The sequence below is a fragment of the Acyrthosiphon pisum genome, chromosome X (assembly GCF_005508785.2).
Source record: "Acyrthosiphon pisum isolate AL4f chromosome X, pea_aphid_22Mar2018_4r6ur, whole genome shotgun sequence".
Taxonomy (NCBI): Eukaryota; Metazoa; Arthropoda; class Insecta; order Hemiptera; family Aphididae; genus Acyrthosiphon; species Acyrthosiphon pisum.
In genome coordinates, this window is record NC_042493.1 from 85,525,380 (window position 1) to 85,537,801 (window position 12,422).

Below are 12,422 nucleotides of genomic sequence, written 5' to 3' on the forward strand. Positions count from 1 at the left end.
TTTTGAGGGGGGGCAAATTGCCCCCTATCGCTCCCCCCAGTTTACGCCTATGACACTACCTATACAGAGAAATTACAAAGTCCAAAAGACTCACTGATATACGTTTAGATTATCGTTGGTGACTTACTCCAGTCGTTGGACAGATTCGGCATATCCAACAGCAGATCTGCTACCAGTGATTTGCTGGTGGCATGATTGAACTTCCGGGCCAAACGTCTCTGGCTGACCATTCTGATGGGCCACGTCATGTTGGCGTCACGGTATATGGTCATTAGGTCTGCCTCGTCTGTACCATGTTTGCGCTTGTTCAATACGTCCCGCAACAGGTGTCCGCCAATGAAATCCAGTGACATGTACGACTGAAGTTGGCGGAAAGATCTGTGTTGCTGCTCTTGCTGCCGTTCGCATTCGAACGGCTCCAGGAAATCCTATCCAAACATTTTACCGATATATCAATTTACAGTACCTACAGTGTTTTTATCACGTAACGTTTAGATAAATAGAAACCGCAGTATACGGGTTCAAATTAAATGTATTCCCGCCACGATCGTACTTTTTCAAAACCATGAAATCACCAACCCATTATTATACCCATCGTATTATATTAAACCCGAAATCAGTATAATAATAGTGACACTTAAATACAGCGATTAGAATTTTCACCATAATTTCGAACTATATACCCATAATCTATATTACCTATATATGGAGCACCTACTCTCACTAAGGTTTTTGTAAAATACTCAGTCACAGATTGACAAAAAAAAACAGTGTTCAACTGCAACTGCAAATAATTGGGGTAACAATCGTAGTGCCTGAAATTTAACAATTTGATTCATAATTCTTATTTTATTGGGCCGGTGGTATACGCATGCAAATTAATATGGAACAATATTTCTATACTGGAACGTGTGACGGTGAATAATATTATTAGTAGGTATATCGCAATTTTTTATAAGACCTGTCTGGACTTCTGGTTTATCGTGGGACATTGAAAAAACGAGACTACCGACAATAAACTATCGACGTGATGAAATTATTTATTATTAATATAATATCCTCACACGATTGTTGTTCGTATTGAACCGTCTAATTATATAAATACACTCGCAGTGTCTATGTGCAGGCTTTAATCGAAATATCTGTTATCGGAAACAAAAATACGCGGGCGAACGTACAGTAGCAAATATATATAGGTAGGTAGGTACTTACGGTACTTCCGGGTTCATCGAAGCTGTTGTTGGAGACACAATCGTACTGGTGATTTTCGGCGGTGTGGTGTACAGAATAAAACGAATACGGGCTCCGATGTCGATCGGGCACGAATCGATCTCTGCCCTGGTTGTACTTAAACATAATAGTTGTTGATAGATATTATAATATATTAATATGTAATGTGCGCCGTAAACTAAACACTAGGTACGTATACAGTATAATTATATATCTAAAATTATTGTGACGGTTAGCGTACGGGATCGATAGCTCTAGGATTGTATACCCGCCGCCGGCCTGATCATCACTACGGGAAAAATAATTTTTAATGAAGATATTAGTGCACATTGTTATTATTATTATTATCGTCGTTTTATCATTATGTACATTTACCACCTCTAGTGTAGTATTATACCTACACTTATGCGTTTAAATGTCTGCATCTGTATCCAAGCGGGTGCGCCGAGGAGGGGACCCGATAGGCGATAATAATATAATCATGCGATTAGAAAACGGTTTACCCTATTGAAAACATTAATAACGGTGTGAGGTATTCAAATTGTATTCAGATCGTTAAACTATATATTATTATTATCATCATATGTTTCGACTTAAATGCGCGGCGATAAATACCCACGCATACACATCAGCTCTTTTGTTAATTATATTATAATCGATTGCTTAATAATAATATCTAACGGCTGTAAAAATCAATGATAACACTGTTGGCTCCAGGGGAATAATATCATTGCTCGTTAATTCATCATCATTAATGCCAGCCATATAACATATTATGTCTACTATAGAAGCGTAACGATATTTTATAGCACCAAGTCTTTCTGAAATCGTAATCTTTTTTTAACACGTATAAGACGTTTACGTATTGGATTTGGTGGATAAACGCGTTGATAATACCGGATAAATACTTAGATAGGGAATTTTAGTCACGCAATGGCCCAATGATGATAATACATAACTCACTATAGGTACATGTGCATATTATTAGTATGTTATATTAATATTTTATAGCCAATTATTATGATAAACCACATACTTAATATACAGGGTCACAACTACACATTACAGGGCTAGTAGTCGCACAAGCTTTAATTTGTGCCTTATTATAATATTTTCAAAAAAAAGTCTTTACCTATACTCCAAATAATATATTATGATAGCTAGCGTTTATAATATTATCGAATGAAGTCAGTCTAGCAGATCTTTGCTTTTAAGTGAAGAAGTTTTAACTGTTTTAAATTTTTTTATGGATGGAATTCAATATTTTTTTCATAATATTATTATTATAAAGCGTGCATAAGTAAAATACAAAACTGTATGGCATGGAGATGAACGCAACTTCTTTTATGCATTTACAGACCACCTGTAGTTTTACTTTAACAGACTATTTTTTAATCTACTTTTCCAATATAACAAAATTGTAAAAAACTGTAAATTGTAATATTAATATTTTTGATAGTACCTAAGCACTAGCGTAATGGCATAACAAGTACAGACAAAATAATTCTACAGGTATCTACAATTTTAAAGCAGCTGTAAAATATAAATGAATTAGTTTTAAACTGTAATTGAACACTTGAAAATGTAGATTCTATAAAATTATAATCGTAATTAAAACTAAAAATTAAAAATGTAAAGTGTTCCGTACGAGCTATAGACATTTTTCTGATGTTTACAAATTTTTTTTTCAAAATTAAAACCAGACATTTTTTAAAACTATTAGTAAGTTGCCGAAAATGTAAAATACGTATATAGTATATTTATATTGTTATCGAGTTATTAGGACTTGACGTGCACGTGCGTACGAGAGTAACATTCGTCGGTACTCACACTATAATAATAATAATTTACAACTAGGAACTAGCACAGTAACGCATAGATCTGGACATCTGGTGGTGATGATGAGATTAGAAATTGCCTAATGTTGTTGTCTCTTAAAAACTATAACGAAGCCCCTTACATTAAAATGTCCACATCCATGACTTCCTATACCTATCAGCGATTACCAACCTTTTAAGTTATGCAGACCACTAATTACGTAAAAAAAAACTTTGAGAGCCCTTTGTTAGGTAATAAATACAGGTATAAAATGTAAACACACATAAATAATACTATAGAAGAATTAATATAAAAGTGAATAAAATCAAATAAAAATCTAGTCTAAGACTATATACCAGCGTCCGCGGCCTCACCTCACATTGCCCGCGGGTCAAAAGTGGGCCCATGGGAATCGCTGACCAATATTATAAAATTAATCTTAAGGGGATTCGATACTATAACCAAAAAAAATTTAGAAGTTTCAATACGGGAACAACAAAATAATATAGCAGCATATTGGAGCTGAATTACAAATGATTTTTTTATTTATTACTTATTATTTATAAACAATTTATACTGACAAATTCTGAAATTCAACAAATGTTACCAGCAACATACTAAATTTTTAAATTTTAAATTTTATTGGTTTAAATATTTAGTATATTAGGCAGTAATTAATATTATAATATTTTTATTTTTAAAGTTTTATATCACCAGTTGAACAAATGTTTCTAGCAACATGCTACATTTTTTTTATTTTAAATGATTTATTAATGTATATTATATATCTATAAATAAAGGTGGTTATTATATTTAAATAATATTTAATTGTTTAGTAATGTACAATATTTTATACAATTGATTAATAAATATTACTTGATACAATAAATAAATTACTATACTACACTTTATAGAAATCTGTGTTCATAGTTTCATACGTAATAACATTAAACACTTTATTATGTCATTCTTAAATCAAAATCCAATAACAAACCATACCATAGTAGAGCATTATATTAATCAAACTAGATATGTACAATGTATGTATATAATATATGTTCACATGATCAAATATGTCTTCAAATATTTTAAAATAATTTGTATAAAATAATATATTAAAACAACGAGTAATAAGTAAAATTCAATTTATAATATTTAACTACGTTTTGAAAAATTGTCAATACAAACATAAATTACTACAGTCTACAGTAATAATAATATTAATTTATATAAAAAATAAATATTATATATTGTATATTGTATAGTGTATCGATAGTGAATTTTATGCAGATTTCATTAAAATGGTCAGTTTATCGAATATTCAAACAATTGTCTTAATCCTTTCAAAAAACCTCAAAAAATAAAATATTATAAGACAGTTTTATCAACTATAATAAAACATAAATCATGATTTGTTAAATTTGGTAACAAATTATTAGCTATAACCAAGGTTCTGGTTTAAGAAATATCAATTGAATTCCAGCCCCCGCTAATACTTCCAATGAATTACTTCCTAATAATACAATATTTTATTCCAAAAACTACTAATCCAATTTAAAAACTGATCAAATAAACTATTCTCCCAATTAAGTTATTTCGAAAATTACTGTCCCAATAAACATTATCCCTATGTTTGTTTTTAAATTTTAATTGTCCAAACACCCTGTTACCATATAATTACTATCCCAACCGAACATTCTCCCAACATTGGAACAATTCAACAATCCACAAATTCGCTAATCGATAGACCGGTTTAAAATTATCCTACATTACCCCGCACCAGGATAATGAACTGTGTAAACGATATGGTCCAAGCATCCCGGTGCATTATTTTTCACACCGGTTTAATCTAGCGAATTTGTAAAATGTGTATTGGGACAATAATTTTGGGAATAAACTAAATGAAGAAATTATTTATTTGCTATTTTCAAATTTGGATTAATAGTTTTTGGAAGAAAATGTATTTTTCGGAATGAATATGATTGGAGAGTTAATTATAGGGGGAAAAAAATGGGGAGAATTGGTAGCGATCTATTATGAAATTATTAAAATATGCCTCTAATCTTTATTATCCATATATATAATATTATAACATTATGTATCACGGCTCCATAGTACATTTTTTCACAGAATACCTATGCCTATCAGAATGTTCTACAAGAACACAGTAATTATTATTTCAACACTTCTTATTTTTTATCCTGTCAAATCGTAGATTTACCGATAATAACGTGGTAAAATGTAGATAGATACCAATTTTTTATATGTAAATACTTAAATATATAAATAATTTATATGTAAATAATTACTTTTTTTTTTTATTTTTAAATGAAATCAACAATCTATACCACTTGGCACAATAAGAAGATGTGAAACATATTTTATACAAATTATTAAAAAAAAAAAATACATCGTATCCTTAATAACATTTATACATACATAGCGTGACAATTTTGAGAAAAGCAGCCACCCATTAGTAACACTTTTATTTGCTATTTTATTATTTTATTTTTTATATTTTCAGTTATCTTTTTTTTTTAATTTTTAATTAATATTAATTAAAGTTAAAATTGGATGCCAATAGATCACGACACCATTTCCGTTTTAACCGTCGCCAGGGATTGTAGGATTGGCAAGATTTCTGACAAGAGGGTTGGGATGAGTTAAAACGCGGAGAGGGAAACGTTTATAATATACTTTAGCTTCTTCTGAAATAATTACTTAAAGTATTTATTGAGTTCAAAACTAAAATATAATATGCAGATGCGTGTACCAATAATACCAATTATTACATAATAATATACTCCCAGTGTTTGGAAGGAACGGATTCCTGGAACGACTTAAAGAACGAGAAAATGAACGAGTTCTTTTTTCAAGGAAACATAACAAATTTGTTCGTTCCTTTCTAGTTCCAATAATTACACAGCTGGTTATGTAAATAATTGAAATTAAATACTTAATTATAAATTGCACGCGGTACTGGGTCACCCCGTACCATCATTACGTGTACGTACACACCACACACATTCTACAATAAGTAGATTATACTTGAAAACACAATAATATGTAGATTATAGGTAAATGTGTATATTAAAGATAAATAAATGTACCTAATATAAGATATACGAAAATAAATAATTATACATACAAATATACAAGCATTATATTGGATATATAAAACAAGAAAACATAGATTTTATAGTGAGGTATATTGTAGTCATACAAAAATACTATTTGTGGTGACTTTACCTCGTTGAACTTCTTAAATATGTTAAATATATCTTCCATAAATTAATTAGAAAAATTTAAGGGTGTCCGTAACGGAGTATTATGGATCAGAGGGTCTTCAACCGCATAACGGGCCAACATTTTTTTAGATAGGGATAGAGGTAATGAAATTAAAAATAAACATAATAAAAGAACTGTTCTACTAACTGCCAGTTAAAGTCAATTTAAAAACCGGGCCTTGGTAATATTATATCAAATAGGTATATAATATTTTCAAAACATTAATTAGCTTGGCATGGCGGTACAAACATTTTGACGGCCCGATGGTTGGAGACCCCTGTCATAGACATTCAAAATCAAAATGATTTATATTTGCATTACAATTGAAAATTATTTATAGTACCAACATAATTTATTAAAACAGTATTTTCATAAAATATTTCCATATAATTTCAAGTCTTACAGATATTTTATGAAATAATTGTAGTAAACTATGAGTTTTAAGTTTTAAATTAATTTCAAGAAGTCGCAAAACTAGGTATATAACATTTTATAGCAATTAATATATTTACCAACTTTTCATCAGTTCTAACGACTATGTTAATTGTATTGGAGATTTTAAGCTAATGTTTTCCCTTAATTATTTTAATGGTATACCTATAATATAGGTAACCTATATAAGATAAGTATTATATCACTTTGTATACTATTTTATTTAACCTCGTTAATTAGGTATTATGTAATCATCATGTCATTTTATATGAGTAACACTATCTGTTGCTTTTTAAAAAAAGAATAATTAATGCAATTTTTATTATTTTGGTAAAAGATAACAGCATTAAAAAATATCTGACATTATTGAAATCTCTCTTTATTATCTAAATATCCATATAAATAATATATAATATTTTAGTTATTATTATAACATTATAGCCTATAGGTATGTCACAGCTCAATAGTACATATTTTCACAGAGTATCCATCATAATATAGCAAGAACAAAATTATTATTATATTTCTTCATACAATAAAAACCGTTTATTATACAGGCGCAAAACTCTATTTATTTTAATTTATAATAATGTATAGAAGTGATTACTAAAATGTATTATTAAATCCATTTTTATTAATTTAAACTAAAATAAATATTTTTGATACATTATGTTGACTTTTTTTGTTTGTAAAATAAACGATTAAATGGATCAAATAAGAAACTAACTAATACTAATTTAACGATCAAAAGTTAAACACGCTTTGAAAAAATAGTTATTATATTAGTCCTTAGATCTTAAAATATTTTTATAATTTATAACATATATCCATTAAGTACACATTGAACATTCCACTTATTTAAACGTAGTTTTTAACATTATTTATAGGTATAGTTATATATGGTTTAGTACTAGTCAGTAGACATATTACCTAAGTCCTAATCTATGGGAAAACATGAATATGAATCAGAGGCTTGCAAACGTTTTAATAACGTAATGATTAAAACGTTATATTTGACAAAAAAACCATTGAAATTTGTAAACGTAATTATAACGGAAAGCGATAATCAAAAATAATTAAATACCGCATAACAAAACATAATATTATGTATCATTAAACAAAACATAACGCAAAACGTAATTTATAAAATACATTGAACGAAAAATAACGCAAAACAAAATATTTTAAAATTTATTTATTTAAAAGGCTATTGGTTTCGTAGAAACATATTTTATTTCATGCAAACAATCTGAGAATTGATTATATTATATTCCGTATCCGGACCATTACCTATCCACATTAGTTATTATTTTTAAATTTAATAGGTATAGAGGACGCCACACCCGCATGTGTTGTCTCCGTCTTACAAACGCGTAACATACCAAATTTACGCTTAGAAATTTAAGTCTTATGCCGTTAGCTTAAAAATTAGAGTGAATAGACCTCTTATGAAACTCTAATGAAACATTATCTGTGTTTAGTTGGAAGTTTTTTTACGATAATTCAGTTATAGCGTATACAATAAATGTAAATTAAAAATGCTCATAACTCACTTAAAAACTGAATTATCATAAAAATACTTCCAACAAAACACAGATAATGTTCTTACCATCAAGTTTCATAATAGGTCGATTCACTTTAATTGTTAAGCTAACGGCATAAAACTTGCATTTCTGAGCGTAAATTTGTTATGTTACGCGTTTGTAAGACGGAGACAACAAATGCGGGTGGGGCGTCCTCTTAAATTGATTTTTTTCCATGTAAAAGGTAACCCAGCATAACATTTTCACACTATTTATGGCACTATCGTGTATGTCCACTGTTGGTACTAAAGATCTTTTTAGGTGGGCTTTGGTGGGCAGGGTTATTAGTGGACTGTATTTTGAAATAATTTTTTCTGTTGTTGTCAATGAAGTAGATAGCATTTATTCCTTTTCATCAAATACCTATAATAATAACTGAATTTGGGCTATTGGAACAATATAAAGTAATAAGAAATTTGGCTAGTTGGCACAATGACTATAACATTGGTAATAATTTAATATTTCTGACATGATGGCACAGATGTGGATAATATTAAATATTGAAAGATAATGGCCTATTGGAATTGTATAATTATTCTGATAGTATAAATAAACAATATGAATAGCTCGTAGTTCACCACCTACCTATAGTGAGGTTATGGTGTTACATGGTGCCAAGATCGATAAATAAATCAATTTAAGTACAATAAAAAATAACAGGTGTGAATGTGTGATCCACACACACACACACAGCAACACCACTAACCCACGCAACAAAGAATTCACACCAATAAACGAATATTCGAATACAGCCAGTGACGGCGCTATGGCGTTAACACTATACCATTACACAACACAGCAAACACATATCAAATCACGATATAACTGATGTACACCAACTGACCAAAACCGATATTTTGACGTACTTTGTATTAATTAATATTTTTTTCCCGTGCGAAGTCAGGTTATACAGCTATATCAAAAACAATCGGACAAGCGATGGCATAGTTGTATCCAATCCGTCGTAGGTGATTAAAGTAAAAATTACAAACTCGGTATAACCATGAAACGTTAGAGTTAGAAGTTAGAGGTACACTTACATACGCCCCTCGTGGTCCCTTATTTGGCACAGACAAAGTTATAGACCTATAGTATAATAAAATCGAACGTGTCTTCACTGACTCACTGACTGATGAACATAGAGTCTAAACAATGATAGCTCGAGTCTTGAAATTTGCATGGTATCTTTGTACCACTATGTAAGTGTAAGTGATGCTTGCACAAGTATTTTGAGATACACGATGGTCGATGAAAATAGAAATTTTTTTTTTGTTTATAAACAATTGTTATCATTGGTTGAAAATTATAATAGAAATAGTAGACGATTATTATAAGCCTTGAATATTAGACCGAATATAATATAACGAATTGAACAACAACGTTTGAATTATATATATTTGGCATTTTGAACGGGTAACGATGTGCATCGTGCAAAGCTAGTATTAGTGTTATAACTTTGACATTTTACACTCATACGCGTCGTCGTCTATATTGCATTAAAATTTACTTTTTATGTTGCGGCCACTTGTGAGTGGTTTTTTTTTTTTGCATCAATTTAAAATAAATTAAAATAAGATAATTTATTTATTCAACAAAAAATTAAAACTAAATTAAATAAAAGGGTTTATTTTAAATTATAAAAACATGTTTTAATTTGGTCAACGTCATCATCATCAACAACTTTTACAGGTCGTATAAGGAACAAATTATATAATATATGAAGCTGTTTTTTTTTTTCATATGTGCAGTCCAAAAATATGTTTATTTATAAAGTCTAGGGTATCTTCAAAGTAATGGATATAAGTATAAAACAATATAAGATATTACATTATATAATATACTATATATTATATAGTTTACCCAATAACGGTTTGCGTCGTAAAATGTTTTGAATCCACAACAAATTATTGTACATCGCCAGGTATAAAACATCATTGTCGTATTTAGATTGCTTTGATTGTACTTGATACTACCTAAACCGCAGATCAAAAATAACTGGTTAAAAGTATTTAATATTGATCGTACACTCATTATAGTTGATTCTATGTTTTTTTTTATTCACAAATCTAGTGGGCAGGTACTGTAGGCACAACACTGTCTAATGTTAAAAATAAATAAATAATAGTGTTTCTGAGTTTTTCACGTTTGAACGATTGTAATGATTTTACCAATAATTGAAAACTAATTTTTTTAATGTGTGTATACGAATGAATAATTTAATAATTCTCTTAGTGATATTATTATATACCTAATGTATATTAGAACAATCGTTGAAGTGGGTCACAAATACTGTGGACTGTGTAAGGTTATTTGTTTTATTTTATACCGAGAATAATACATTTTGAAAATACTTTACTGAAATTAAAATAGGTATGGAACTTACTCAATTAGTTTAAAGTAGGTAAAGTAGGTACTTTCACATATAGAATATTATAACATATTATTTATATAACATATTTTTTTACTGATAAATTATTGCCTTTAAAATGTGTTCACTTATGTATAGTCATTAGTGATTACTCATTAGTTATTACCTACTCTTTACAGAATAATATAATATATGAAATTATTTTTTCCATGTAATTATCAATACTGCTTTTTTCTTCGTTTTAGTGTATCTATAAGTCTAGGTAGTATCCTAAATATCTGTCAAACGCTCCAACGATCCAAGTCGGGTATTCGTCTAGTTTATTAAGATTTGTTTTGTTTTTGTAATTCGAACTAGATATAGATTTCTAACGATTCGGTACTGCTAGAAAAAAAAAATCCGGCTTTCTGTTTCATATATAGTACTATTGTACTACCTATGTTATAATATAATAAAATTATAATATTATCAACCGGATAAAAATAAATTATGGTTTTTTTCTTCTAAATCGGTCTTCTTAGTTTCCAATATCTAATTTTGAATTTCAAATAATTATGAGAAAAAAAAATGTGTTAGTATATTTTAGATTTTGAGTGAAACGATGAATGTATTGATTTTACAAATGAAGGGTGTTTTTTTTTTTTTTTTTTAATTTTTAATTTTTTTTTGTGTCTGTGTACACGATAAGTAGTCGAAATAATGCTTCCATTTTCAACTTCAGTATCTTGTTCGATTGGTCGATTGGAAAGTGAATATCGTTGGTGCATTGGGGAGGTCAAAATTTAAAATTCCCAGTAATTTTCAAAAGCGCCAAGAAAAACCAAAGAAAAATTAAGGAAAAACGGGAATTTTTAAGCAAAATCGATTTTTCACAAAATTGAATTTGGTTTTTGGTGTAACTTTAAAAAAAATGACTGTAGATACATGAAATTTTGACAGAATGTTTATATTAGCATTTTCTATACACCATAACATTTTCTGACTTATTTTGAGCTCTTTACGGACATTGTCAGTTTTCATTTTTTTTTAGTTTTTTTTCTAAAAATATCAATAAAATTTTATTTGTTGATTAAAAAAGCTTGAAAATTTAATAAAAGGCTCTTAGTATATTGTTTCAAAAGCAGATGAAAAATATTAAAAATCCTAAGTCACAGTTTTTTTTTATAAGCATTTAAAGTTCAAAAATTGACAAAATATGTAAAAATCACGAAAATTAGCAAATTATTTTGAGTTAAAAATTCGTAAAAATTTTTCTTTTTAAATTTAAGATTTTAAAATGTAATACAAGATTCCTTATAAGATTATCTACTTTTATCAAACAAAAAATATCTATAAGAAAGTCAAATTAAATTTTTATTCACTCGATTTCTCATGTAGCGATTTCCTTATTTTGTTGTAATTCAAAAACGAATAACTGTAGATACATGAAAATTTTACTGAAGGTTTATATTAGCATTTCCTATACATCATACAATTTTGAAAATATTTTGACTCTTTTTGAGCTGTTTACGGACATTTTCAGTTTTCAATTTTTTTAGTTTTTTTTTCTATAAATATCAATAAAGTTTTATCTGTTGGGTCAAAGTGTTAAAATTTAATGCAAGGCTCCTGATATATTGTTACAGTAGCAGTTGAAAAATATTAAAAATACATAGGTACAATTTGTTAGGCATTTGAAGTTAAAATTTTGACAAAATGTATCA

General features: G+C 28.6%; 1 protein-coding gene across 2 annotated transcripts in view; it reads right to left on the bottom strand.

The window, feature by feature from the left end:
• The window catches only part of LOC100575309, an 18,961-nt gene extending 17,087 nt beyond the window's left edge, over positions 1-1,874 (bottom strand). The window contains exons 1-2 of one of the 2 annotated variants that reach the window (XM_003244161.4): positions 1,213-1,666; positions 128-428 (exon numbers count right to left, since the gene is read on the bottom strand). In XM_003244161.4, the coding sequence (XP_003244209.1) occupies positions 128-428; positions 1,213-1,356 (445 nt within the window). In that variant the 5' untranslated portion in view covers positions 1,357-1,666. Of the gene's footprint in view, positions 1-127; positions 429-1,212 lie in introns of both variants that reach the window. The other variant, XM_016804008.2, reaches the window with a different exon arrangement.
• Positions 1,875-12,422: the final 10,548 nt, after the last annotated feature.